The sequence below is a fragment of the Micromys minutus genome (assembly GCF_963924665.1).
Source record: "Micromys minutus genome assembly, chromosome: 1".
In the NCBI taxonomy this organism is placed as follows: domain Eukaryota; kingdom Metazoa; phylum Chordata; class Mammalia; order Rodentia; family Muridae; genus Micromys; species Micromys minutus.
In genome coordinates, this window is record NC_137969.1 from 95,985,094 (window position 1) to 96,012,412 (window position 27,319).

The 27,319-nt window shown below is 44.4% G+C and overlaps 1 protein-coding gene across 4 annotated transcripts in view; it reads right to left on the reverse strand.

Annotated features, from left to right (window-relative positions):
• The window catches only part of NTRK2 (neurotrophic receptor tyrosine kinase 2), a gene marked incomplete at its 3' end in the record, with an annotated part of 298,722 nt that overhangs the window by 252,784 nt on the left and 18,619 nt on the right, over positions 1-27,319 (reverse strand). For all 4 annotated transcript variants that reach the window (XM_080922546.1, XM_080922545.1, XM_080922544.1 and 1 more), the window contains exons 2-5: positions 15,621-15,695; positions 15,428-15,499; positions 11,034-11,102; positions 7,022-7,176 (exon numbers count right to left, since the gene is read on the reverse strand). In XM_080922546.1, coding sequence (XP_080778672.1) covers positions 7,022-7,176; positions 11,034-11,102; positions 15,428-15,499; positions 15,621-15,695 — 371 coding nt within the window. The remainder of the gene's footprint in view (positions 1-7,021; positions 7,177-11,033; positions 11,103-15,427; positions 15,500-15,620; positions 15,696-27,319) is intronic.

The following is a 27,319-nucleotide window of genomic DNA, read 5'->3' on the forward strand; positions in this document are numbered from 1 at the left end:
TGCAGAAACAGACCACAGTTTGTGTCGCAGCCTGCTCATTTGATGCAGGTTGGGCCATCACCATAATACTGCTGGGCGTTTTGACTGTTAATAGTAATGGTGCTAAACTCCTACCCTGTCCCTTGGCTTAACCCTCTTTAATATGACAAGGACAGACATATCAATGGGACCTTCAGGTACTTGCCTGATGACCTCCGTTCACTCTCTAGATCCCTCCTGGCAGAAAACCTCACTCCCCAAAATTGTCTTTCAGTGTCCAATCCCATGCTGTGCTATGGAACACGCTTGTGTAACTTGCTGACTTGGGAGAGCTGAGCTCACACTGGGTAAGGTGGACCGCCATGAAGGAGCAGTAGAAATGGTGGGAGGGGCTGGTCTGACCTAGGATTGTGTCTATGAGCAAGCAGGGAATTCTATAACACAGAACTGGAAGCTGAGGACACAGAGGGAAAGCCTGATGTGTCCTCAAGCAACGTCCACAGGAATAGGGAATCCCACAACTCTCACAAGAAGCTGCAAATCTAAGCAGAAGGTCATAGTTGACTCAGGACAGTACCTGACACTCAGGGGAAACTAATAGAGTTGCAAGCCCTAAATATAAGTCCTACAAAGATAAAATGACCTCAACTCTACTATGGCTTAGTCTTCTCCTGAACATGATAAATACATCCACCAAAAAGAATAATGATGTAAATTTTAAGAAGATAAGAAAAAAAGAAACAATCAATAAACTAATTCTTGATGTTCAAGCCCCAGTATAGAAACACACACACAAAAAATAAATCTATAGAAAGAAGTTGTAACCCTGGTATGAGAGGCATTGAGAAGAGGTAAGATCAAAAATTTATACTTAAAACACTAAATGTATAAAGCAAAGAAAATATATTGAAAATTGCAAGAGAGAAATACCCAGTCAAATAGAAAGGCAAGCTCCCTGGAACAGCCAGCACCCAGTAGGAACCTTAAAAGGTAGGCAGGTTTAGCATAATATATAGTTCAAGTTCTGAAAGCCAGTAATTGCTAACCCAGATTACCATACCCAGCAAAACCATATCTTATAATTGAAGAAGGGAGAGAAACTTTCCAAGATAAAAACCAACTAAAGGAGATCGTGACCTCTTAGCCATTCCTAGAGAACAGCTTTGAAAGGTTAAAGACCCCTCTGGGCGGAAGACAAAGAAAATACTTCCACCAAGCTACAGGGAAGAACAAAGCACATGAACAGCAGTAACACAGAAGAGGAATTCAAAACCCCCAAACACTACAAAACCAAAAGGGGGGGACAAGATTTTATATATACGTTTCAATGACTGAATACCAATTGTACCATTGCTCCAATCAAAGCCCATCAGACTTGACTTAAAGTGACCCATCTACTTCTTCCCTCCAAGAAGTGCATGTCTTCGTCAAAGACAGGCTCAACTCAGGGTGAAAGAATGGGAGAGGAATTCCAAGCAAATGGGACTATAAAGCAAGCAACTGTTAACTGCTCTAATCCATGACAAAATAGACGCAAATGAAGATCAGCCATAAGATTCAAAGAAGGTCACTTCATACTGACTAGGGGAACAATTAATCCATGAAGGGCATATTGCAATTAGAAACACGTAATGCACTGCACACAGTGCACCCAGTTTCATAAAAGGAGTGCTACTGGGTGTAATGACAGTAAGTCCCTACACAGTAAGATTAGAGGAATTCATTACCCTGCTCTCGATAAACAACAGGCAATTCCTTTAACGGGTGCTTTTTAGGGAGACAGAAGACCATGATATCAAAACCCAGTAAAGATATAACAATAATAAAGGAGAAATTCTAGCCAATTTCCCTGAAGATCATTGCTACAAAAAATGTCAGTAGAATTCTTACAAACATGTACACGTCAGAAAGATCATTTACCACGACCAAGTCTGCTTCATTGCAGTGGCCCAACAAGTACAGCTCAGCGGATATAATACATCACAGAAGGAGACGCAAGGTCAGAAATCTCATGATTGTCCTCACAGACACAGTGATGGCCTTTGACAAAATCCAGCATGGCTTTACAACAAAAGCCCTGAAGATGCTAAGAACAGGAAAAACACCAACACGGTAAAGACTATACGCACAAACCTATAGCCAACAGTATACCCAATGGGGGAAGCCCAAAGTATTTTTACTAACATGGTAGGAGTGTTCACTCTCACCAGAGCTTGAAGTATTAGCTGAAGCAATAAGACGATAAGAGGATCCTGAGTGAGGTAACTCAGTCACTAAAGAACACTCATGGTATGTGTTCACTGATAAGTTGATACTAGCCCCAGAAGCTTGGAACACCCAAGAAACAATTCACAGAACTTAGGAAGCTCAAAGAGAAGGCCAAAGGAAGCTCAAAGGCCAGAAGGTGGATGCCTCAGTCCTTCTTAGAAGAGAGAACAAAACACTCATGGGAGGAAATAATGTGACAAATAGAGGAGCAGGGATTGGAGAAAAGATCATCCAGAGACTGTCTTACCTGGGGATCCACCCCATAAGCAGCCACCAAACCCACGCACTATTGCTGATGCCAGATAGTGCTTACTGGCAGGAATCTGATATGGATGCCTCCTTAGAGGCTCTGCCAGAGCCATACTGATACAGAGGAGGATGCTTGCAGCTAACCATCAGACTGAACACAGGGACTTCAATGAAGGAGCTAGGGAAAGGGCTAAAGGGGCTGAAAGGGCCTACAACCCCATGGGAAGAACAAAATTATTAATTAACCAAACCCACCACAGCTCCCAGGGACTAAAACACCAACCAATGAGTTCTTATGGAGAGACCCAGGGCTCCGGGTGCATATGCAGCAGAGGGTGGCATTCTCTGGCATCAATGGGAAGAGAGGACTTTGATTCAGTGAAGGCTCCTTTTCTCAGTGTAGGGGAATGCCAAGGCGCTGAGGTAGGAGAGGGAGGCTGGGAGAGAGAGCACCTTCATGGAGGCAATGGGGGGGGGGGTGGGATTGGTGGAAAGAGAATAACACCTGAATTGTAAGTACAGAGAATATCCAATAAAAAGAAAAAGAAAAAAGACAATAAAAGGAAATAGAAGTGATACAAACAAGAAAGCAAGAAGCTGAACTGTCCCTATGACTTCATAGGATAACTCTTAGAGCCAACGATTACTTTCCACAAAGTGTCAGGATGAAAAAAGAAACGTTTCAACTTCGATAGAGTCATGAGTGCAAATTTAAAACATGCCTACTACATTGCCCCAGCCAGAATCATAGACATTAAGACACACTGTTCGTAGACATTAAGAAATGAACAGTGACAAATCCTGGTGAGGTTATTAATAAAAGGCACCCTCGTGCACTGGTAGGGGAAATGTGAAGGGGTCAAACCACTGTGGAAATCGCTATGGAAACTCTTCAGAAAACCAAACATTGGAACCACCATGTGACCAATCTCACCCACTTCCAGGTACCTACACAAGGACTCCAAGTCCACACACCACAAAGACACTGGCACGTCCGTGTTCACTGCCACTCTGTTCACGACAGCTAAACTGTAGGGGCACCTAAGTGTCCACCAACAGGAGATGAACAAGGAAACCCTTCCAGCCATACGGAAGCATGAAGGTGCCTCACCTGCAGGGACATGAAGGCAACTGACCAATAATCATGTGTGGTGAACCAAGCTGGTCCCAAAACACAAACTTCTCATGCTGTCCCTCATTTTCGGGTCCTGGGTTTTATATAAATACATAAAGCCACAGACATGGCATCAATATAGAAGAGAAATCGTTTACAGAAGCAACAGGTACTAACAGGAGAAATTAGAGTGAGCCCACGTAGTGCAGAGAGAACTCGCTCACGGCACGTACCTCACACAGTTGACCAAAATGTCCTCAGATAGCCCAGTAGCACATGCAATGAGTATATACCAGCAAAACTCTTACGATATAGATCTACACTTTTAAAGACTCCATGACCATGGTTGTCATTTCCCCAATTCTTTCCCTGTGGTTTATGTGTGTGCATGCATCTCAGTGTTCTGTCTACCAGGCCTCTTGGGTTATGACTTATAAAATATATTTAGTGTCTCTTCACTGCCAGTTACAGGAAAAAAAATTAGTTTCTTAAGTAAAAACCCATAGATTATTGCCTTTCTGGTGTCTTGCCGAATCCTCTATTAATTCGCCTTTATGTTTATTTCAAATTACATTGATCTGCAAATGGGTCTTTTTTGTTGTTGATATAGATCTAGGAAATCATGCCATTGACGTCTTATGATCACTGTGAGCTCTTTCTTCTAATAAGTGACAATACATGAAATATGGAACAATTGTCAGCCAACTGTTCGTAAGCATGTTCCTTTGAGCAGAAAAGAATAAAGACAAAATTTGAGCTTGATAAAATGCTGAGAAATGTGTAAATAAACACAGAGAAATATATTTTTTCTTATCTTTTGGTGTTAGATAGATACTTACAGGAAATGTTTGGGTTTATATTTTTGAAAACAGCCAGAAGTATAATTTATAACTTTCAAATAATTAAAAAAGCAGACACTATGGATAAAGATGAATGAAAAAAAAATGCAAATGCTACGGAATATCCAGGGAAGCATAGAGAGAGGCACCGTCTCCAAAGCACAGAGCAGTTTAATACACGCTGAAGAATACTTAGGAATTGGGAAAATGCATAGTAAAAGGGCTAGGTGGCAGTAATCTGAGTGGTGAGTTACAGGCACACATCTTATAAAACAGAGAAGCTCAGCTCTGTAAGGTCTTCTAGGATGCTGACAGAAGCATAGGAAAGAACTCTGTGGGAACACTGTGACAGTAATAAGTTAGGCACACTGGCTACTCTTTAGAGGACTGGGTCCAGTTCCCAACCAATACCCACATGATGGCTCACAAGCTATGATTCCAGTTACAGAGGATCAAACGCCCTCTTCTGGCTCCTGTCGGTACTTCATGCATGAGATGCACATACATACACTCTTACATACATATACAAATAATTTCAATTTAATTTAAAGTAAATACAAATAAGATCTTTCTCTAAGGTGTGAAATAAACTCAACTGCCACCAACATGGAACATTTAGTGTAATTAAGATATATTTGACCATAAACATTATACAATATCATGAGTCTATCAGTATTAGCTTAACATGATTAGAAACACAAACGGAAATGGTGCTTTTCTCGAGTGCAGGGAAATGCTTTTTATGACAAAATGGACTGATGTTACCTATGCAATGGCAAATGTAAAATACCTTGAAAAACACAAACAAGTAAAGAAAGCACAGAGCAACAGGAATCAACATCATCTAGCACAAAGTCACCTGACACAGCCCCAAATGCCACTTTAATAGGCACTATTGACACTCAAGTGGCTTAAAGATGTGACCAGTTAGACATAGGTAATCAAAGCTCAGCTCCCCTCACAAGGGGGTAGGGTTTTAGGAAAACTCTACTTTCAAACACATAATTCATAAAGAAATGTGTAGAAAAACAAAAGAAATAAAAATATTGAAGATAGACAGACTATAAAATAAATAAATAAAGTATCTGTGTACTTCAAGCATTTCTTCTGTCCACATCTCGATGATCAGTCACATTGATGATGAGTCCCCTCTGAACCAATGTCAAGACCACATGGTCATTTAAGAGTCTGTGTCGGGCAAGGACAAAGCAGCCAGCCACCCATTCAGAAGTGGCTTGGGGGACAAGGGTCTGTGTTAGATGCTCTCTGTTCTGTGTTTCCTGGACAGGAGACCAAAACAGCTGTGGGGGGTTGGGTGAGGCCAAATGGCCAGGTGACCAGCAGGGACTGTGTTGCCCCTCTAAGCATCTTCTCTTACCAGTTATAACATGTTCCGAACAGCCACAGACACACACACATAGTAAGGGTTGTTTGCCATGGTTTTGTTTGTCCATCTATTTGTTTGTTGGCAATAAAGGCTGAAGGAGGAAGCAAGCAAGGGAATAAGGTGACGTCCCCCCACAATGAAAACAGAAGATGCTATCAGTGACAGAAAAATCTGTGTGTCAGGTGAGCGCTGTCTTCTAAGGTCCTCCAGAGCAAGGAGCAAGCCCTTTTATTACCATTATTAAATCTCATTAAGAGTAAACAGCAACAGCGTCATTCTTAAATAAAAGTGGGTCTTCAAGCAGGGGAGCTCCGGGAGGGAAATGGTTATACACAATTTCTATAAACAAGATATAAACAAGGCACTACATGGCATGTTCCTGCTTTGTCACCCGCCACCAGGCAAGAACAAACAGAACTGTTTGTGAGCTTGTCGACTGTTTGATTAAAATTTTAGTGAAGGAATAACGCCCTTGTTGTGTCATTGTAGAAATAAATCACAAGGTAGGAAAATCCTAACCTAAACCCTGCTCTTCCTCCTTGTGGGACATAAGCTCTTGCTGAGAGCTGGGCTCTGTCCAAAGGTATCCTTTTAAACTCTCCAGATGGAAGTGTCGGGAAGAACATGAGAGAACAGTAGAGCTGAACCCAGGCACAGAGACAGGCAGACAGGAGGGCAGCCAGCCATGGCTGGAGAGACAGGAACGTGCCGCAGCAAGTCGAACCTAAGGATGTGCAGTTTTAGACTGTTCACCTCAGCTGCTAGGGCTCCTTCAGCGCCCTGTGGTCCACCCTGTGCATGGCTGACGTGTGAGTCAAGTGTGTGGGTATGACGTAGGGAAGGGCTGCACTCTTCCATGGATACTTTTGTAGAAGTGGAGAGTTGAGTGGACTCGTGGATGACAGATGGACAGGCAGACAAATCAACCAAAGAATTAATGGTATACTTTCCCTCCATGTTCTTTAGTGCCAGCCAGCCAGAAGCTATGTTCTAACTTGGAGAGAAAATTCACTAAAGGTGCTCCTGGCTGCCTTCTCCACAGTGCATGCAAACATCTGATAGGCCAGAGACATCCACAACACACTGTGAAGTCTGGGTACTGACGTCTTTCCCAGGCCCACTACCATACCAAGGCAATTGGAATAATTAATAGCAACTAGAACCCATTGATTAAAGATAAATTACCACAGTTGGGTATCTGCAGGTTCGCCAGGGGGGTATTCTTGCTGCTCTCATTGAGACAGTACAAATCCTGAGTGTCCGGGCTGGATTTAATCTCCTGGAGGGTCTTGAGCCACATGATGTCACAGGAACACGTAAACGGATTACCCGTCAGAATCCTACAGGAAGAGAAACGCAACCTAGTCAGGCTCCTTCAGCCTCGCTAGCACTAGTGTTTAGGAATGATTACAGGAGAAATATGTGCTAGCCACCAACCTTTGAAAGTCACACCCACTTTGATGGCCTGACGGTGTTTATTATTCACCCCATTGTTTAATAAATATGGCTTCGCTGTTCCATGCAAACAAAACAGTAGAGGCCAAAGATGGCAAAGAAGTGCAAAACTTTGCAGAACATTCAGGAAAACGGATCTGAACAGACACGGCCACGCCATGATGGGGGAGGTGCGTTCTTGTGCCTAAGTTGAGATGCCAATGGTGACCTTTGTAGAAATATCCTATTTCTAACCAGGCTAGGGACTTAAGAGTCCTTGCTTCCATCTCCACTGAAAATGAAATTAGAGACAGGGGTCTCAGGCTGAGGCGTACCAGTGGGAGGCCTTCTCACTTGCTGTTCTGCACCAGTGCCCCACCCCACCACAGAGGCCTTTTCTCCCAAGCAAACAAGCTGAGGGCAGAGGCTGAAAGAGGGAGAAGCAGAGGACATTTATGCGCATCCTCAGTCCAGTGAGGCACACTGGGCTCCCAAGCTGAGCAATCTACACAGTGCAGGTGCAGAAAGACACACCGCCAGCCAGCCCTCAGCTGTCTGGACTCCTAGGTTCTACAGTGGGTGAAGGAGGAAGTGTACAAGAAAGAAAGCACAAACCACAGGGGGCGGGGAATCTTTAATGCTTATTTATAATGCTCAGTGGCCTATTTAAGATGAATCCCATTTATGATAATGAACCCTTAAATGAGGCCATTTTCAATCGTTACATAGACCGCCTAGCACTAACCACAAAACTTAAGATTTCCTGAGGACAGGACCTGACTCGGCAACATCATTTACTACTGTGGTTTTGTGATTGCGTTCTAAGAATCTTGGAGATCCCTGGAGACTTTTCTGTGAGTTTCCTGGGGGGAAATGTGGTCATGGTAGATGGGTTTGATTTGTATCTGCTCGCCCATCTCCAAGTATCCCGCCAATATCAAGATGGAATGTGACGCTATGAGACATGGGCTGTGAGACAGAAAAGGCCCACCCTTGGCTCAAGCTCAAGTTGCCCAAGATATTTTCTAGAGTTCTGAGTACACAAATAGCAAAAGTCTTTCTGAAATGACGCTGTCATCAAATAAGCTAAGAGGGGGGGCAAGGACATGGAAGAGATGCTTCAGTGACAAAGCCCAGGGTGTTTCCATGGCCACACAGCCCTGGCAGAGACCTGGTCCTCCTGATTTGCTTAGGCACCCACCTCTTCCTCTAAGAGACAGAATCCTAGACATAACCTTCTCTCCTCCATTCTAATAGTGACTCGCAGACAGTCAGCACCTCCTGGGTGTGTCCTTCAAGAGCGCTGCTGGCGGAATCTCAAAACATGAACCGGAAAGCAGAACTTTGGTGTTTAACCCAGAAAAGTTTATACAGCGTCACCCGGACACCTTCCCACAGAGCACCTTCCCTGTGTTACAGGGTGGCTTCTGAAGGGCCGAGCCTCTTCCTGTGCTAGAAACACCAAAAGCACAAGAGGCAAGCAGAGCATGCCCTCCACAGCATGTGCAAGCTAATTAAACTGGACTCGAAGACATAAGGTGCAGGACAGCGGTTCCCAGAAGCTGGGAAGGGTGAAGGAGACAGTCAGGCAGCTGTGTACAAAGCCACACACTGTCAGACCAAGACAGTCACAGCTTTATGCAGTGTAGGAAGCTTACTATGTCAATTTCTATGTCAATTATATTTTATAACAGGCAGAAGAAAATATTTTGAGTGTTCAATATATAAGAATATATATATGTATATGTGTGTGTCTATATGTGTGTGCATATATATGTAGGTATATAGATGTATATATGTATGTGTATGTATATATGTATATATATTATACTGTACCCAAGAAAATATATGACTAGTATAAATGTAAAGTAACTTAAGTCAACACTAGTCCTTCAACCCCTTGAAGTAAGTTTACTCCAAATAGTCGCCAGTTGTCAATGTTTTCACCATGTGACTCCTTCCCGCTTGTACACTATGGACCACTGGGGATATCTGGATGATGTTCCTAAACTTAGTGTTAAGACCCTCTTCATAGGAAGATGCCATGTATGTCTCAACCTGAGCACCTAACCCAGTGGGCCTTCCCTTCTTCTGGTGTTAATTTGGGGATCATGCCATCCTCCCCAAACTCTTCTCCAATCTGATAGACCAAAGTTTTACCTACACACACACACATACACACACACATACACAAACATATACACACATACATATATACACACATACACACACATACATACATATATACATACATATATACATGTATACATACATACACACACATACATACATATATACATACATATATACATGTACACACATACATACATATATACATACATACACACATGTACACATATACATATACACATACACACATACACATGCACACACACATACACACACATATACACATACACACAAATACATATATATACACACATATACACACACATACGCACATACATACACACATACATACACACATACACACACATACATACACACACACACACACAAACACACACACACACACACACACACACACACACACACACGCCTCAGAAACTAGACCTGCCTCCCAGCTCTGAAAGTTGTAACTACTTCCAGCAAGATGACTCCCTATTGAAGTAAACCATCCTCATCTTCTTCAAGCCCTGTGTGAGCTGTTCCCAGGATGTTTCTGTGGAAGTGGCAAGCACCTACCCACTTGGGGCAGCCAGCACTCAGACGTGCACACACCAGTCTGGCTGCAGCTGGAGCGTGTTCATAGGCAGCCTTCTCATGTGTCAGCCTTGGAGGCCGGGCAGGGCTTCCATTGTGGTTCCTTCTCAAGGGGACTTCATCTTAGTATTCAGAGCTCAAACCAATTCTTAACCCCATCGCCGCCTGGATCAACAGCAAGGGGAGGACAAGACCCCTCGATGGAAGTCAGAACCAAGGTCCAGTGCCATCTCTCCGGTGGCCCTGGAACCCTCTTCCTCTACCCTGAGCTGTAAAGCTCCATTAAGAATCTTCAGTTCCCCCTTTCAGCTTTTGACTCATGGTGACTCCTGCCTGTCCCGTATTCCTGACTTTCCCAGAGATTTTTTTTTAATGTGCCACGTTGACGTTGATGCTTCTTCCTGATATCCAGAGCCCTGTCCTTCAAGTCCTCACACCTTGAAGCTGCTTCATGCACCTCACCACAGCAACGGCAGGGATTAAGGTAAGAGCTGAGCGCCCTTGGAGATGGTGACTGTCAGCCATCAACACCGCTCAACCGGACATCAGGATTCATATCAAGCAAAGGGGTGAACCCAAAATGAACGGCTCACAGAGATGGTGGGTATGGGACTAACCTCTCTGCCAGGGTTGGCTCTACCCCCAGCCTATACTGGGCTGGAGGACAAGGCTGGAAGGGTGTCGTTATCCACTGTAATTTCCTCTCTGACAAATGCACTTTATTTTAGGGCTTGAATAAAACAAGAGCCAGATGAGATGAAATATAAAGCTACTTTAGCACAAAACTCCCTGCTGTTTTTTTCTCCCCTTTTCCCTCTATTAGAAAATAAATTATTTATGTGAAAACGACATTCAACTGATCAAAATGACATATGAAGGAGACAGAGATGTAATCACCCCATTGGGGCGAAGCTGTAGAAAACATTTTTCAATAATTTTGATGCAACATGCAATGGTACTCATTCAAAAAAAAAAAAAAACTTAATTATTCTTTCTTTTGAAAATTTCCTCCCAAATGCCAGACAGAATCGTTACTTACAAGTCAGACAAGTCAAGGTGGCGGAAATGTCTCCTGGACAAACTCGTCAGCTTGTTTCGTGTGAAATTACTGAAAGGAATCAGATACGTTAGTGTAAATTTAAAGGTTAGGGTTTAAGGAGGATATGCTCAGACGGAGGTTTTATTTTCAAAACGTAATTTTCCTGGCCTGGGTTACCCGTCTCACTTGGAGCCAATTGTGTCTTTTACCTGAAGAGAACTCTCTGGGGTCCCCGCCTTTCTTATGGTTCCTGTGCACTATGAGAGAAGAGTGGGCGTTTCTCAGAGTCTTTAATCTCCTGTGTCACCCTAAACTTATTTCATGTATCAGCCAGAGTCCAGTGCTCTGGCCAGTCGGACATTCAATTGGGGGAATATATAATAAAATATCACATTATAAGCCCATGGGGGGGAGGACGGACTCTAAAACTAAAAGACATCTTGAACATTTTTGAGGTATGTGACAAACAAAACTTGGAATAGACAGACTTTCATCTGTCTTTCCAGGAAGGAACACACCTGCTGACTGAAACCGCCTGGTGGGACCGCTTAAATGTGACCTCGGGGAGGGAGTGGCTCTGCAAAGACAGCAGGGCAAAAACTGGGGGACAGGGCGCGTGCCAGGCTTTATTGTGAGCTGAAACACAGCATCTTTATATTTAAACAAACCAACGGGAAGATGCTCTATCCATGGGAGAAAAAGAAGAAAAAAAACATGAATTTCCTGGTGTGTTCCAAATGCGGGTTTTTTGTTTGTTTGTTGTTTTGTTTTGTTTGACTCGAAGATGAGAATTCCCAGTGATCTGTAGCCTAATCGTCAGGATGGGAAACTCGCAGCCCTCATCTTGGCAGCTGAATTTTACTGTTTAAATTTTACTTAAAGGTCTTGAGCCTCTGGACGGGTATTTTTGACAAGTAATTAAAGTGTAAAAAAAAAGAAAACCAAAGGAGCAAACAAAACCAGCCAAGACCCCATTCACATCCACGTGGCTCTTGGTTTCTCCTGTGGCTCAGGCAGGTGTCTAAGAGGAAGGTCTGCTAGGGACAGTAACCCTGGCCCTGCCCTGTACCTGAGGCCAGTATGCTACCAGGACAATGATATGCCATTCACCTGTAGGAGCTGAACATGGGCTAGCAGGGTTATCTGGTGAATAGGGGAAAACGTGACTTCTCATAACTCCCGAATGGTGGTCCATTCTGACCCCCGGGAGGATGCTCTCGTGCCTGTAAGCTTGCATCTTTACCCTGCACACTAGCGCAATGTGCTCACCTACAGAAAAGGGTAACCCGGGTGAAAATATAATTCATCAGGAAGTTGTAAGGCATGCCCATGTAAGTCTTTTCTTTGGGGACATGAATTAAGAATGGTTTCTGTGGCGCATATCGCACCAAAAATCTCTGCCTGTCTTTAAGGCTCACAAAAGCCCAATCTTTCTGGAAAAGAAATCTGTTCTTCTCCTCCCCCCCCCCCAAGATAAATAAAAGGGGTACAGGGGCAGGGATGGAGGGGAAGGAAAGAAAAGAGAGGGGAGGGGAAGGGAAGGGAGGGGAAGAGAGAGAAAAGCAGAGACCAGAGGGAAAGAGAAGCAAAAAGAGGGAAGAGGAAGCTTACCCACCAGGTCCAAGCTGCCCAAAGGAGCAGCCTCCCAACCCTATCAGCTTCGCGCTACCCTATGGAGCAGCGCCCCACCCCCTGCCCCTTCAGCTCGGGCTACCTTAAGGAGCAGCCCCGCCCCGCAGCCCCTCCCCCCATCAGCTCTGTGCTGCCCTATGAAGCATCCTCTCCCCCTCCCCAGCCCCCATCAGCTCCCGCTGTTCTACGGAGCAGCCTCCCCCTGTCAGTTCTGTGATGCCCTCCCTGGAAGCAGCTGCTAGGTTGGGTTGCCAGCAGCACAGTGCAGCTCGGGGTTACGGGCCAAAGAACAAGATGAGTTTTATGAAGCATACTTCGGAATGGGGCCAAAAGCCAAAAAGGAGGAAGAAGGAAGGAAAAAAAATCAACAATCCTCTTACTGTTTGATTGTAAAACTTTGCTAAGAGCCTAATTAGCACCTCGGCAAAGCCCCTGGAAAACACAAATGCTGGCTTTTCTCACAGTCCCTAGGGTTTTAGGGGCTGGGCAGCAATTAAAGGCACCCAGACATACATTCAGAGACCAGTTCTGGATGGCGGCTGTGTGAGGCTAACAGGGACCGGGCAAACTGAGGCAAAGATGAGGCAGGACACTGTTATGAGATCCCCTAAAGCCGGAATACATCAGACCCGTCTGTTCCTCATTTCTTTATAGGTGGGGTAGCTCAGAGGGATCTTCGGGCCAGCCTCGGGCTACAGAGAGACAGCTTCTGGCATTTGTTTCCTTATTAGCCCTGTGCACCTCGCTGTGCTGATAACCCAGGTCAGTGCAATTTGAGTTCAGAAAACCCAGGCAAAACAAGCTGGTCCCCCAGAGTACTCAGTCCCAAGTAGAGAGGCTAGGACAAAAGGCAGATGCTAGAGCTGACTCCTCCTCCATCCCAACCATCCTCCAAGGCAAGACTAGATTCATTTCTACACTTTGACTAGGAAGAGCCTCTGCATGTGGCTGTGCGAACCCTGTTGGTGTCTCACTTCTCCTCATGGCTGTCTGAACGCTCGCCTAATTTCATGGGGACATTCCACTTGACAATAGCTATGCCCATCAGTAAGAGTTATTGAACTTTGCTTATTGGATCCTGATTGTGGTCTGGCAGGGAAGCTATATAGAATATCTATCCTTCCTGAGTGAGGCAGATACACCATTTAATATAAGCTGGACCCGGAAGCTAGAATGCCATTAAAATTATTCTATCACCACACATAAGGGCTATCAATAAAATTACAATTAGCCCTGTCCACTGTTCATCTCATAACAGGAGCATCAATCCCCCCGAGGAATCAGACAACACACGGTGTAACTGCTGTGTGATTTGGGTCTAGGGTCATCGCTAATAAAAATTCAAAATCCTAACCACTGAGGTCATTAATTACTTCTAAGAGGTTGCAGTGGGATATGTTTCCCTTCTGCTGCTGCTGTCATGGCTGTACCACCAAGGGTTACACACACGTCAAGTTTGCCCCAGCAAACCGACCCAGACAGGCTGTCAAGAAGCGTTTCAAGAGAATGTGCTTTAAAAGATGCCCCGAGTTTTATCCTGCTTGTGCAGAATGTTTTGTAGCTTAGAAAGAGGCTTCATCATTCTTGTCACATATAAAATATGAACTCATGATAATGACTTTATGAAATTAAGGTCTTCGGTAATATCAACACATCTCCACCGAGCATCCAGGCAGGCGGTACTGAGGCAATGAACGCTTTAATAACCAGCGTAGAAGTCGGGCCAGGCACTGTTTTCTCCGGGGAAGGGAAGAGGGACAGATGTTACAAGATGATAGCAATGGCGGAAATTTTATCTCCTTGGCTCCTGACTTAAGAAGATGGTAAGGAGTTAGTCGCCTGGTTAAGTCCCACAGATCCCTCAGACTGGATTTTTGCCGGTGTCCTGGGAATACAGACATCACTCTGAGCAAGTGAAATGTCCAGGTGAGACCTGCAGGTAAACTATGAATGACTGAAGTTGTCATTGCAAAGAGAATTTGATCAATAAGAATCAGGTAACAGCCCTCCGGCAGAAGATTCCCACTGGAAACTCACGGGGTGAGGGAATGTGAGTTTGGGGCGGGGCCATGGACATTTTTGCTGATCTGTCTAATAGGATATCTCAGGGAGGCCATAATTTATTGACTTAACTCATATTATTGAGGGGACTTACCAGAAAAACCACATAACAACTCGGATTTGTTGCATTTCCGATTGACTCCAGTCAACAAAACCCAACAGGACTTGGGGAGAAAGCAGTTCCAAGAATCACCTGGAGCTTTGGCATATACAGTGATTGATAATTTTTTTCTCTATTTTATCAGTCTATGGCTGTTGAGAAAATGAACGTTCAAATGGTCCTATTACAAAGGGGAAAAGGAATAGCAATTTTTGTTTTCTTAAACCATCCAAGGCCAAGTCAGAATCTTGATTAGTTAGCTTGATGTCTTCCAGGGAGTGTGTCTTGATTCCAAGGGAAAGAATCAAGGACTCTGTACAAGGACATCATTTTCACATCAGAGTCCTTGCCGTTGGCCCAGAGCTCCGTCCAAGATGGAAGTGGCCCAGAAAGTCATGAAAGGAAATAAACAGGCTGTTCTAAGTACCCCTCTGAAGCCATTCAGAAATCAAACAGAATCAAAGCTAATGTTCCTAAGCTATTATCACAGCTATACTAACTCGTAAGAAGGAGGTTTAGAGTTGGCAAAGAAAGAAAATAAAGAAGAGTGAGAAAAACACTCAACAAATTGGGTCCTGGGAAGGAAAGAGGTTCTACTCACATGTGCCGCAGGTTGCCGTTTTTCAGAAAAGCTTTGTAAGCCACAAACTTTAAGCCAGAATCCACAATTGTACTGAAAAAAAAAAGATACATAATGGCATTCACATTAGGAGTAACCAGTAAATTACCTACCCGACCACAGCGGAACACAAGACAAGCCTCTGAGGTAGTATGCGGACACGGTGAGTACTCACAGGTTTTTCAGCCCCACGTAAGCTTCCACGTCATCTTCATTGATGATTTCTAGCCTTTTCTGGTTTGCAATGAGACTGTAACAAAGCAGAAAGGGAATTGTGGGTGACTGAGAGTGTCAGCCGTTCTGTGGAATGATGGGTAACTGAGAATGTAAGCAATAATGTGGAATTATGGGTAGTGTGCACACAACCTGATCAAGGTGCCTAAGGAGCCCCTTCCTCACTCGCCATCTATATTATTCCTCTGTTACTGTTGGTTCTCTGACAATTTAGTACACATTAGCTCCACCATACTTGCCCCACGCCCCCAGCTTCCCCTGGATTCGTTCCCACCCCTTCCTTTACAGTCAAGGCAGAGGGATTAACCTGACCGGATTCTACCATCCATGACCTGTTCACCCAGTGTCTCATTGCTTTTCACTTTTCTGTCTGAAAATTTTCAGTTTGAAAGGTGTGAATGTCCTGAGAGTACCTCTATCACCACTCTGCGTGGCACTCTATGTGACAGCCTGGAGGTGTGAGAATGGTCACATATCCCTGCCATTCCAGGAGGCATTCCTCCTTTTATCTTGTTTAGCCTCCCTCTCTCTGGTTGTTCTTTTCTTGGACAGTGTCCTCTCCTTCTTCCTTTGTCAGCCACAATTCCAGTACTGCCTTTGCTGAACCACATTCCACACATCCCAGGTGGCCCTAGTGGAGTCTCCATAGGAAACTGTCTCTCCTCCCAACCTCCCAAAGCTTTTAAATGTGGGAATTAACTAAGGACTCAGACTAATGACAAAGAATAATATTCCCTTGGCCTTTATGATTGGCTGAGGGATGTGCATGTGACCTCAATGAGACCAAAGAAACGGGTCCTTAAGTTTTAACACCATGAATCCTGGGAGAGGGAGGTTGGGTCTTTTTCCTTCTCTGGACTCCCAACTAAAGAATAAGTCTAGGACTTCCAACGGGTGACTTTTCTGCCACAAGAAAGACTCCATTCAAAAATGAACTCAATGGGAAGACAAGAGCTAATGAGGCATAAAAAGGGATGGCATCCTGGAAATATAGGGACATCCTGAAAATATAGCTATTTCTGAAGCTAGAGATTTCAAACCTAGTGTGATCTGGATTGCTGTCATGTGAAATCATAGTCTCCAATGGAACAAACATGTAAATATTAAAAATACCATTCTTGGGGGCAGGGCTCTGCTTTGTATGACAGCTGTTTAAGAACCCTATGTTCTTACATCAGAATCTCTTGAAAAGAGAATTGTTTCTAAAATTCTTAGTATGTACCCCAACTCCAGTTCAGTAAGATGATGTATATATAATAGGTCAATAATGGGTAATTAATGTATAGATGATGAATGGGTAGATGGAGATGTGGGTGGATATGATGAACTGATAGATGGATGGATGAATTATGCATGTATGTATGTATGCATATATGTATGTATGTATGTATGTATGTATGTATGTATGTATGTATGTATGTATGTTGGATGGATACTCGTTGGTGGATGGATGGATGGATAATACATATGTATATATAGATGAATGGATGATGAATTCATGGATGAAGGAAGACTAGATAGGCAACAGTTGCAGTTATGATAGGGTGACTTTTTCTTTGTCTTAAAAACTAAAACATTAAGATGTGAAGCCCTTTAATTAATACACCAAAGCCAAACATAGCTCTTCTGTTGACAATGAGGTAAAATGGAAATAAATCTCTAGAGTAATGGGGCATGAGAGTGGCCCAGCATCTGGGTTTCTGCCCAATAGGAAAAAGAACATGACAAGATGCATGGTAAGAACATGGGCAGGAGAGCTGAAGAGAGAGCCAACAGCTTACAGTGCAGACATGGGAAACCAGGTGGAATTGGGGGTATGCACCTCTAACCCTACTTCTAGGGGTATGGAGAGAAGCAAGCTCTGTGGGCCCCCTGGCCAGCCAGTCTGGCTAAATGGCAAGCCCCAGGCTCAGCCAGAGATGGTGTCTTAAAAAATTAAGATAGAAAGCAGCAGAGAAAGATCCAAAGTTGGCCTCCAGCCCCCCCACACACACAAACAGACAGAGGTAAGTATGGCCTCGCACTTATGTACAGATAGACCACATACAGAATTGCACACTCATAGAGAGAGACAGACAGACAGACAAAGACAGAGAGAGAGGGTGAGAGGAAGAGAGAGGGAGAGAAGGAGAGGAAGAGGGAGAGAGGGAGGGAGGGAAGGAGGGAGGGAAGGAGAGAGAAAGAAAGAGATCTAGAAGCATAAAAATGGAATTAGGGCACATTAAAATTAAATGGCCAAGTATACAAACTACACCAAAACCGTGATTCTTAAAAGGAGCCACCCGAACATGACATCAAAAACACAGCGTCCACAAAGGAAGGTCAGGATCTTCTCCAGCTCTCCGATTCCTCATCCAGGACCCACGAAGGAGTCCGTGAACTTGCTGGTAGACAGTCCCTCCCTCCTCCCAGCAGCCGAAGAAGGACAGATTGAAGACTCCAACTGAATGCTCAGTTTTTGACATCAAGTTTTTATGAAATGTTTCAAAAAAATCATCACATTTTCGAGTCATTTTTTCCAAGAATTTCATCGCACTAACATTTTCAGTAAGACCACAGTGACCTCATTCTTTTCAGAGAGCTTACACTAAGACCTGGATTCCAGAGTGCTAAGTATTTTTAGCTTTTTTTTTTTTTTTTTTTTTTTTTTTTTTTTTGCCACAGCAGCAGGAAAGGAAGAACCAGTGAGAGAGGGAGGTTGCTTTGGATTCACCAGCAGAGCATCAGCCAAGTCCACTTTCCAGTGCATCTGAGCTAGTCCAGCACTTGCCCACCATCTTTCTGAAACTGTGCACTTTAAATTTCTTCCTCTTGGGATCACCACTGCATATTCTTTGATGAGAGACAAAGCACTTGACCCACCAAGTGGGCACCTAAGCAGCATCCATGACAGAAACGTGTATCCTTACTTCTTTCTTTTCGTTGCCTGTGCCATTTTTAAATGTTTATTTCATTTTAACCCAATACCTGGATCATACTTGGCCTGGCTGAGTTCAATAACCGTGTTTGAATGAGCTAGCAAATAGGGAGTTAGTTGGGAGCAAGAGACAGAAGCCATGAGGTGAAGAATGGAGATTAAAAAAGCATTAAACTTGGCCAGGCATTGTGGCACACGCCTTTAATCCCAGCACTGGGGAGTCAGAAGCAGCCAGGCAGGTCTACATAGTGAGTTCCAGGACAGCCGGGAGTGAGACCCTGTCTCATACAAAACAAAAAAAAAAAAAAAAAAACAAAAACAAACAAACAAATAAAAAAAACCCACTGAGTTGTTAAAAGAGTCGTTTTTATGTTTGGGGGTTTTGGTTACAAATAACAAAGCAAGAGGATGATACATTGTGTCAGCGACAGACACTCTGTTCTGCGAAGGAGTAAACAGCACTAAAGCAGAGCAAAGTGTGATTAAACTTGGATGTAAGACCAGATAGGTTTTTCTGAAAACCACTCAAAGACCATACACAGTTATAGAAACAGACCTAGAGAGAAATGCCGGACCTGTGGTTCTCCTGGTCAGAGACCATGTGGGCGTGAGCTTCCCCGGCAGCTGATACTAATGTTGGCCATACTGGTTATCCTCAGTGGGGAAGTCAGAACAGCCTAGCTGCTAGCTACAAACTACTCATGCCATCTACTCCTAAGAAATTCTGCTTCTGCCCGGGGAAGTGGCTCAGCAGTTAAGAGCACTGGCCACTCTTGCAGAGGACCCAGGCGTAGTCTCCAGCACCTGCGTGGTGGCCTACAATTGTCTGTAACTCCAGTTACAGAGCATCTAGTGCTCTCTTCTGGTCTCCGTGGGCATTAGGCATGCACGTGGTGCGCAGAGATACATGCAGGCAAAACACTTGCACGCATAAAATAAAAACAAATACACCTTTTTAAAAAGAGAAAGAAGGAAATTCTGTTTGATTCCTCACGGTGAGGAACCATGCACAGATGGAAGCCAGAACAGCGAGCAGGCCATTTACAGTGAAAACAGTCCATGGAGAAAACCTGGGTGACCAGGAGTCCCTGGGGAAGCTGATTGCCCACTAGGATTCTGAAACGCAAATAAAAGCAACACGGTTCTATCTCTCTTACCCCATTAGATGGACAGGTATAAAACATCTGAGACTCCTTGCTGCTGATGGGGTGCGGAAATATGCACTCTGAAGAACACAGTGGCAGTATTCTACAAAATTACAAGCTGGCACCATTTGGGAATTCAGTGATTCTACTTGTGGGTATTCACCCAAGAGAAGCTCTCATAGGTAAGCACAAGACAGAAGCTCCCATGGGCTTGCTGGTGCTTCCCTGGGATTTTAGCACTCAGATGGGGAAACAGGAAGGTTCCCAGTTCAAAGCTACCCTGGGTCATTTAGGGAGGAAGACCTTATCCAAAGATGAGGTGTACAAATTTTAAGGCAGTCAAGAGGATATTACAATATTTGTTATGATAGAAAATACGCACCCATAAAGATATCAGGAACTTTAAAAAGTAAAAATAGGAAATACATAACAGAGCTGAATATCACACACACACACACACACACACACACACACACAGAGAGAGAGAGAGAGAGAGAGAGGGAGAGAGAGAGAGAGGGAGGGAGGGAGGGAGGGAGGGAGGGTGGGAGGGAGGGTGGGGGTGGGGAGATCTTCATGCAAAGGTTTAAAAGCATCAAAATTATATACTTATATATACATATAAAACTCTACTTAAAAGCTTAAGAATGTGCAAAATGGTACCAGTGTAGTTCAAAGTAAGCATGTGTACAAAGTGCAAAAAGCTGACTCTGACCTTGGGTAAGAAGGAAGGGATTAGAAGAAAGAAACAAACTCCTAAATGTTTTACCTGGTTACATTGAAATCTTTTTTCTTTTAAGAAAGAGAAGGGATTTGCTAAAGAAGAGACAAAGTGTCCTGGCATTGATTCTTAATATCTTGTGACTCTCTAGTGAATGTTTCTCACTTTAGGAGGAGAAAGGGAAAGTAAAGAAGGCTGGGGGGGGGGGGGCGAACACAAATAAGAAGAGAAGGAAGGAAAAAAAGGAAAAGAAATGGGGTAGAAAGGAGAACTAGAGAGAGCCACACAGTGTGATGAAAGGCTCCTCCTAGGGCTCCCCAGGCCTCAGTGTCAGGACACAACTGAGTTCAGGCTCTCAGGTCCACAGATGATCTCTTTCCAGCCAGGGCCTCAGGGCTACGAGGCAGAAACTGAAAACTACTGCCTTCCCTACCTATATAGGGTGGCTTACACCAGCTTCGAGAACTTCTGGAGGTCAGTCATCTCCTGCAGCTGACCCCAGAAACCTTCCCCCAGTGGCTCCTGGGAAGTACTGCTGAGACCTAAGGGCTCTGCTTAAGAGCAGTCTCCAAGAAGGCCTTCACTCCCAAGGAAGCAGTGGAAAAGGCCAAGAATTTGGCAGAGGACTGTGAGAGCATTTGCCATGACAACCCCTGGCTCCTCTGACCCAGCCTAGAATTCTAGAAACCTCTGGACCCAGGGCTTTCTGGCCCAAGGCCTCCTTTCAGCCCAGTCTCATGGGACTCCACGGGAGGCCAGCAGAGCACAGTTTCTCCACAGAAGCCTACGATTCCTCCCACTGCCCTGAAGACAGTGCCTTTCATGTACCTTCCAATCAGTAGGAAAAGATTGGACAATCAAATGATTCAAATGCAATAGTCCTTAGGCATCCTCCCCCACATCAGTAAGCCACTACTGCTGCCCACCCTCTCATGAAGTCCACAACAAGCCATCCTCCTTCCTCAAGCCCAAGGTTCATTTCAGGATGTTGTACCAGGAGCCTCGTTGTTAACACTCTGGCCACACCGGCACTACACCAGAAACATGCTCTACTTCCCTAAAAGCTGAACATGATTGCCGTCTCAGAAAAATCTGCCCAACGTCTACTTGGAGACACCACGGGCCTGCATAAGTGGCAGATGGACAAAATCCAGACAGCCCCTGCTAATCATAGGCCTTTGGCTTGCTACTCAGAGGGCGAGCATTCACGGCCCTTCTAAAGTGTGTGGCTAAGACTTAGAAAAGAACGCTTCCTGAACCAACAGTTTTATTTTATTACTGCCCCATCTGACACCCCGTAACTGAACTATTAACTTCCCAAGGGCACACGTATGTCACACGTATGGCCATTCCCTGGTACAGAGTAAACATCCATGAAATCTCTGTTCTCGAATGTCCTCTGCCTCGAGAAGCTAGATACACACACATGCCAGAGTACGGGAAGAGTAAGTGAAGGTCTTAAAGATAACAATTTCAGTCATGAGAAAAATCAAGAACACACACACACACACACACACACACACAAAACAGAGGGAGGAGTCGCAATTTCTAAAGTGGATATTATTCAGCTTAAAAGTGAATTTAGGGTCTGGAGAGATGGCTCTGCAGTTACCAGCACCTGCCATCCCTGAAGAGGACCTGGGTCTGGCTCCCAGCACCTACGTAATTATAACCATCTGTAACTTCAGTCCCAGGGGATCTGCGGCTCTCCTTCTGGTCTATATAGGCACCTGGCACACTTACATGCACGAAACATTCATATTCATGGCCTATAGGTGTTACACATAGAGACGTGTAAGCAAAGCACTCATACACACAGAATAAGTAAATTTAATTTTTAAATTTTTAAAGTGAAATTAGATTACTAACATACAGCAGACTCAAACCAACTATGCTTGCACTTTTAATAATAACAAATGAATACCTATTGGCCACAGAATCTGAGATTTGATACGGGATCTAGGGATTCTACTGAGAGAGGACAGTGCATGCTCTGAGGTGGACAGGCCTCGCTGTCACAGTATCTGGGAAGCCACAAAGAAAAGGTTCCTAAGAGAAATTCGAGCACCTGCTGTGGGCAGAGACAGGGAAGAGGCCACGGCACAGATTGGAACAGCACACATGTACAAGTGGACACATGTGTGACTGGCAGCTTAGCTGAAGAAGAGACATTGGTTTCAGCCTTGAAAGTTTACAGACAACTCAAACACAGGTGAGGTGGTGTCACCTTATACGGTTGGTCATCTGATGCTGTCCAGTCTCAACTTGACATTTTAGGCCTTTACTAAGACATTTTCCTGAGGGTAAAGAATTTCCTCTTTGTGGGATTAATAAAAAGGTGTGGGTGTTTATTTGTTTGTTTAGTTTTGTTTTATTTTGAGAAAAAAAAAACAATGTACTATTAAGAGAACATCATAGAAATGGCTTTGAATTGAAGGCTTCCTGGAAAAGGATTCTCCTCACATTTTAAGCGATTTCACATTTTCTTTTCATATAACCCAACCAGGAAATATCCTCAAGTACAACAAGGGGCCCTAATGCAGCTTTTCTTTTATAAATATTAGCTTAAAGATAATACAATTCAAAGGCATTAATTCCCAATACTCCTGACACCTGCCACACCCAAGTCCAAATAGGTAGAAGATAGATCAGTGGTTCTCATCCTGAGGGTCTCCATCCTTCTGGGGGTCAAACGACCCTTTTCACAGGGGTTGCTCAAGACCATCCTGAGCAACAGCAGCAGAATTATGGTTATGAAGTAGCAACAGAAATAGTTTTATGGTTGGGGTCTCCAAAACATGAGGAACTGTATTAAAGGGCTGCAGCATCAGGCAGGCTGGGAACCACTGTAATACCTGGAGAGACTCAGCCCCATTGGGAGGGAGGGCTTCCATTGGTAGCAGTGGGAGTGGCGAAGACAGGCCTGTAAGTTGGATAAATAGAGTCATGATACATGGTGGGATTGCATGAAATGGTCAAGTCTTATTTTTTTTTTCTTTATGTAAGATAATCTCAATGGATTAATGTAAAGAATGCCCCTGCATCCCGGCTTCAGTGCTAGACAACTTCATTCTCTCAGCAAGAAAGCTTGATGTGTTTTCACAATCAGCCCAGAAGCCAGCGTGAGGCCTGTGATGTGACAGGTCAGGTCAGGCCGGTACAAGATGCAGGACCAGGTTCTCTGACTGTGGCTTCCCCATTTTGAGAGAATGCCACACAGCTATCGCCACATGGCTATGGCCACACCTTTTTTTTTTTTAAGTTGTAAACAAGCTTGCTCAAAACTTAATTCAGCAAGCCCACTAGCATGCTCTGTTAAATGTTAGCATTTACAGTCTGCCCAGAAGTGAGCCCCCCCCAACATTCTTATATGAACTGCTTGCTGCACTAGGCTCAGAGCTACCAGGAGATTGTCTGGTGACATAAAATACTACCAGGAGAACGTTTATGGCTTCCCTTTGTCAGAAGGCGGAACTGTGCCTCATCCAGCCAGGTGGATTCCCCCAAGGTCACACAGCCTCTGAAGTCATGGTACCAAAACACCAAGAGTTTCGTCCTACTTTGCCGTGTTTCCTGTGATAAAACACCATGACCAGTCACAACTCGCAAGGGTTCTCTTAGCTTACAGATTACAATGCCCCTTGAATGGAAGTCAGTACAGGAACCCAAGGCAGGAACCTGAAGGCAGGAACTGATGCAGAGGCCATGGAGGAGTGCTACTTACTGGCTTGCTTCCATGGCTTATTTAGCCTGCCTTCTTATGCAACCCAAGACCACCACCCCAGGGATGACATTGCCAACAGTAGGATGGGCCTTCTGTCCACTTCAATAACCAGTCAAGAAAATGTCCCACAGGTCTATGACAGGTCAATAGGATGGGAACATTTTCTCGATTTGAAGTTTCCTCTTTCTAGATGACCTTAATTTATATCAAGTTGAGAAAAACAAACAAAAAAAAAACCAAACAAACAAACAAAAAAAAAAAACAACTAAACCCAGCACCTCTAACACTGAACCATCCCTAGAATATCTTTTTAGTGGCTATTCACATGGAATATTGGCCTAAAAGCATGAGGAGGAAGGGCACTTTTCAGGGAGAGGGTGTCTCCCACTGTATCTATATAAAACTTTAGTAGGTGATAAAAATTATCCTTAGTTTCTCACACAGTGCCATCCTCTGAGCACTATAGCTCCCAGGAATTGGAGCTTATGAATTTATGAATGGAAGCACCTGCAGAACAGTAAATGCTCCAGAGCATAGTTGACGAGCAGAGCATTTTGTGCTGGCTCCCCTGCCTCATGTTAGCTCCATGGCCCAGGGAAAGGGCCCAGATCTACTTCTCTTGTCCCAGTAGGAAAATGACAGTAACTACCTCAAACTGTGGAGAAGACAGAAAACTTGCCTCCTATGTGAAGCCCATTAGGGTTGCCTGTTACAATGAGTGGTCACAAAGTCTGAGTCCATGACCCAGTTATGGACAACCTGGTGGGCTTAGTCACCATGCATCTCATGTGGAAGAGGGTTTGGACTTGATGATATTCCGGGCTTCATCGGTGTGCAGACTATGAGAGAAGTTCCCCTGAGTGATTATGGACAAAAAGGTTTTCACGAGAGTTTGGATAGCTTTGCTATTGTCTGCATTGGCCAACATGAGCTTTTCCAACAAGGAACAGCACCATTTATCATCAGAAAACTCAGCTGGAGGGGTAGCATAAGGTCTACATAAAACACATCGGTATCTACCGGGAAAATACAAGTTTAATTGAATTATTACATTGTCTCCTGTGTAGATTTAAGACTAAACTTGAGCCAACAAGTTATGTGCCAAATCCTACAAATGGATCACACAGTTGCTGCAAGACACATGGTCTAGACTTTTTCTGCTAACTCTGACCAAAGGCAATTTAGGGGAGGAAAGGGTTCGTTCCAGCTTGCAGGTTACAGTCCATCATTTAGGAAAGTCGGGGCAGGAGCTGAAATAGGAACTTGGAGCAGAATTCATGAAGGAATGCTGCTTGCTAGTTCACTCTCTGCCTCACTCACTGGTGCACCCTTAGCTAACTTCCTTGCACAATCTTTGTAGGGGATGATGCTGCCCACAGTGGGCTGGTGCTATCCACAGTGGGCTGAATCCTCTTGTGTGGTGTAACAATCAAAACAACCCTTACACACACATGCACACACTCAAACGCACACAGGCTAATCTGGTCCAGGCAATTCCTCATCTGAAGCTCTCCACCCAGATGGCTCTAGGCTGTGTCAAATTGACAATTAAACTAACTAGGACACCATGTGGCATCCTGATCTGCCCGACACAGGGTGTTTTTTCTTTCCTTTTTTTCCTTTAATATTTTATTAACCACTACCAAATTTACATATTTTAAAATCTGAATCTCCCTCTTCTCTCCAACAGACACTAAAGTAAAGCAAAATCAAATAAAATGAAAATCCAGAGGACAGAGGGAACTGCCCTAGCATTCCACTCTGGGTCACGTGGCTAATCAGCTCCGTTCTCCTTCTCCCCTCTAGGAGCTGAGTATGTTTCTGCTTACAACACATTGTCTGCCTCCTGCAAAGGTTTTGTGATGCTGATTTTATTCTCAATTTTAACCCCCTCTGAGACATTAATGCCCCATACACTCTACCTTGACAGTAGTTGCCCAGAGGTCCCTGAAGGAGCTTCATCCAATGAAATGAACAAACAGCAAATACTTCATTTTTAAAAAAACAGCGATAAAATACTTCTTTTTTATGCCAGGGCTCGGAAATTCCCCCAAAGGCCATGTGGGTTTGCCAGCTTGTATGTCTGGTAGGAGGTGGTGTGGAGCCTTGGGAAGCCAGTCCCCATGCACAACACAAGCCTCTCTGCTCCCCACACCCTCTCATGTTCTTTCTGTATGATGCTCTGCCTTCCTACAAGTCAAGGGTCACAGACAAGAACAATCCTTTGCTCCTTGATAACTACCTGGCCTCGAGTGTTGTGTCCCTGCAACAGAAAGTTCATTACTATATACTTCTATGTCTTCCAGGACATCTAGAAACTTCCCCTATTGTTAATTAAAAAAAAAAAAAAAAAAAAAAAAGCTTAAGCCAGTATGCCTGTTTAAGATAAGTAGTTCCACAGGAAATTGCGTGAGGCATAAATGAGCTCTCATGGCGATTTGGGGGTACAGTTAGCAGCTAATTCATCCTCGTGGATGGGCACCAGCCCTCTCAGATTGAAGGCACCACAGGAGCCGGAAGGAGCTTTCCCATGGCTGGAAAAGCTGCCTGGACACAGTGGCTCCTAAGCCAACACCATTTCTGGGGCCCTGTCGGCACAATTCTGGGGCTCCACGATTGGTCCAAATTCTGGGGATGCCGCATCACTGCTTCCCAGCATGCCTCGGTCTGCCCGCTGGTTCCTTTGCAGTTCATCTCCTGTGCAGGCTGTGCGGCTTCCACCTGAATGAGCGTACAGGCTGGGCTGCTCAGTCTTTGTAAAAAAGAAAAAAAAAAGATGCCAGTCCTCACCATCTGCTTGTCTGGTTTTCAAGGAGAATAGATCTGGCCTTATCCAACCACGAGCTGATTTTTTTAAGGCTCAAATCAGAGGAGGCGACCTCCAAGCACCAAGGTAGAACTCACCAAAGGATCTGTGGCTATGATGGTCTGAGGTTACAGCTCGAATTGTCCCTAGAGAGTCACCTCTCCGGCCGCTTTAGCCCCTGCAGACTGGGTCTTGCTGTCATGTCTCCCATTTTTCTCCAGAAGACACGGAACTCTACCTCTGGATCTTTGTAAGCTCTGTGTACTGCATCATTCACTGTCCCAGCAGAGAAATTCCTTTCCACACAGGGTGCCGCCGGACAAGGCTGCA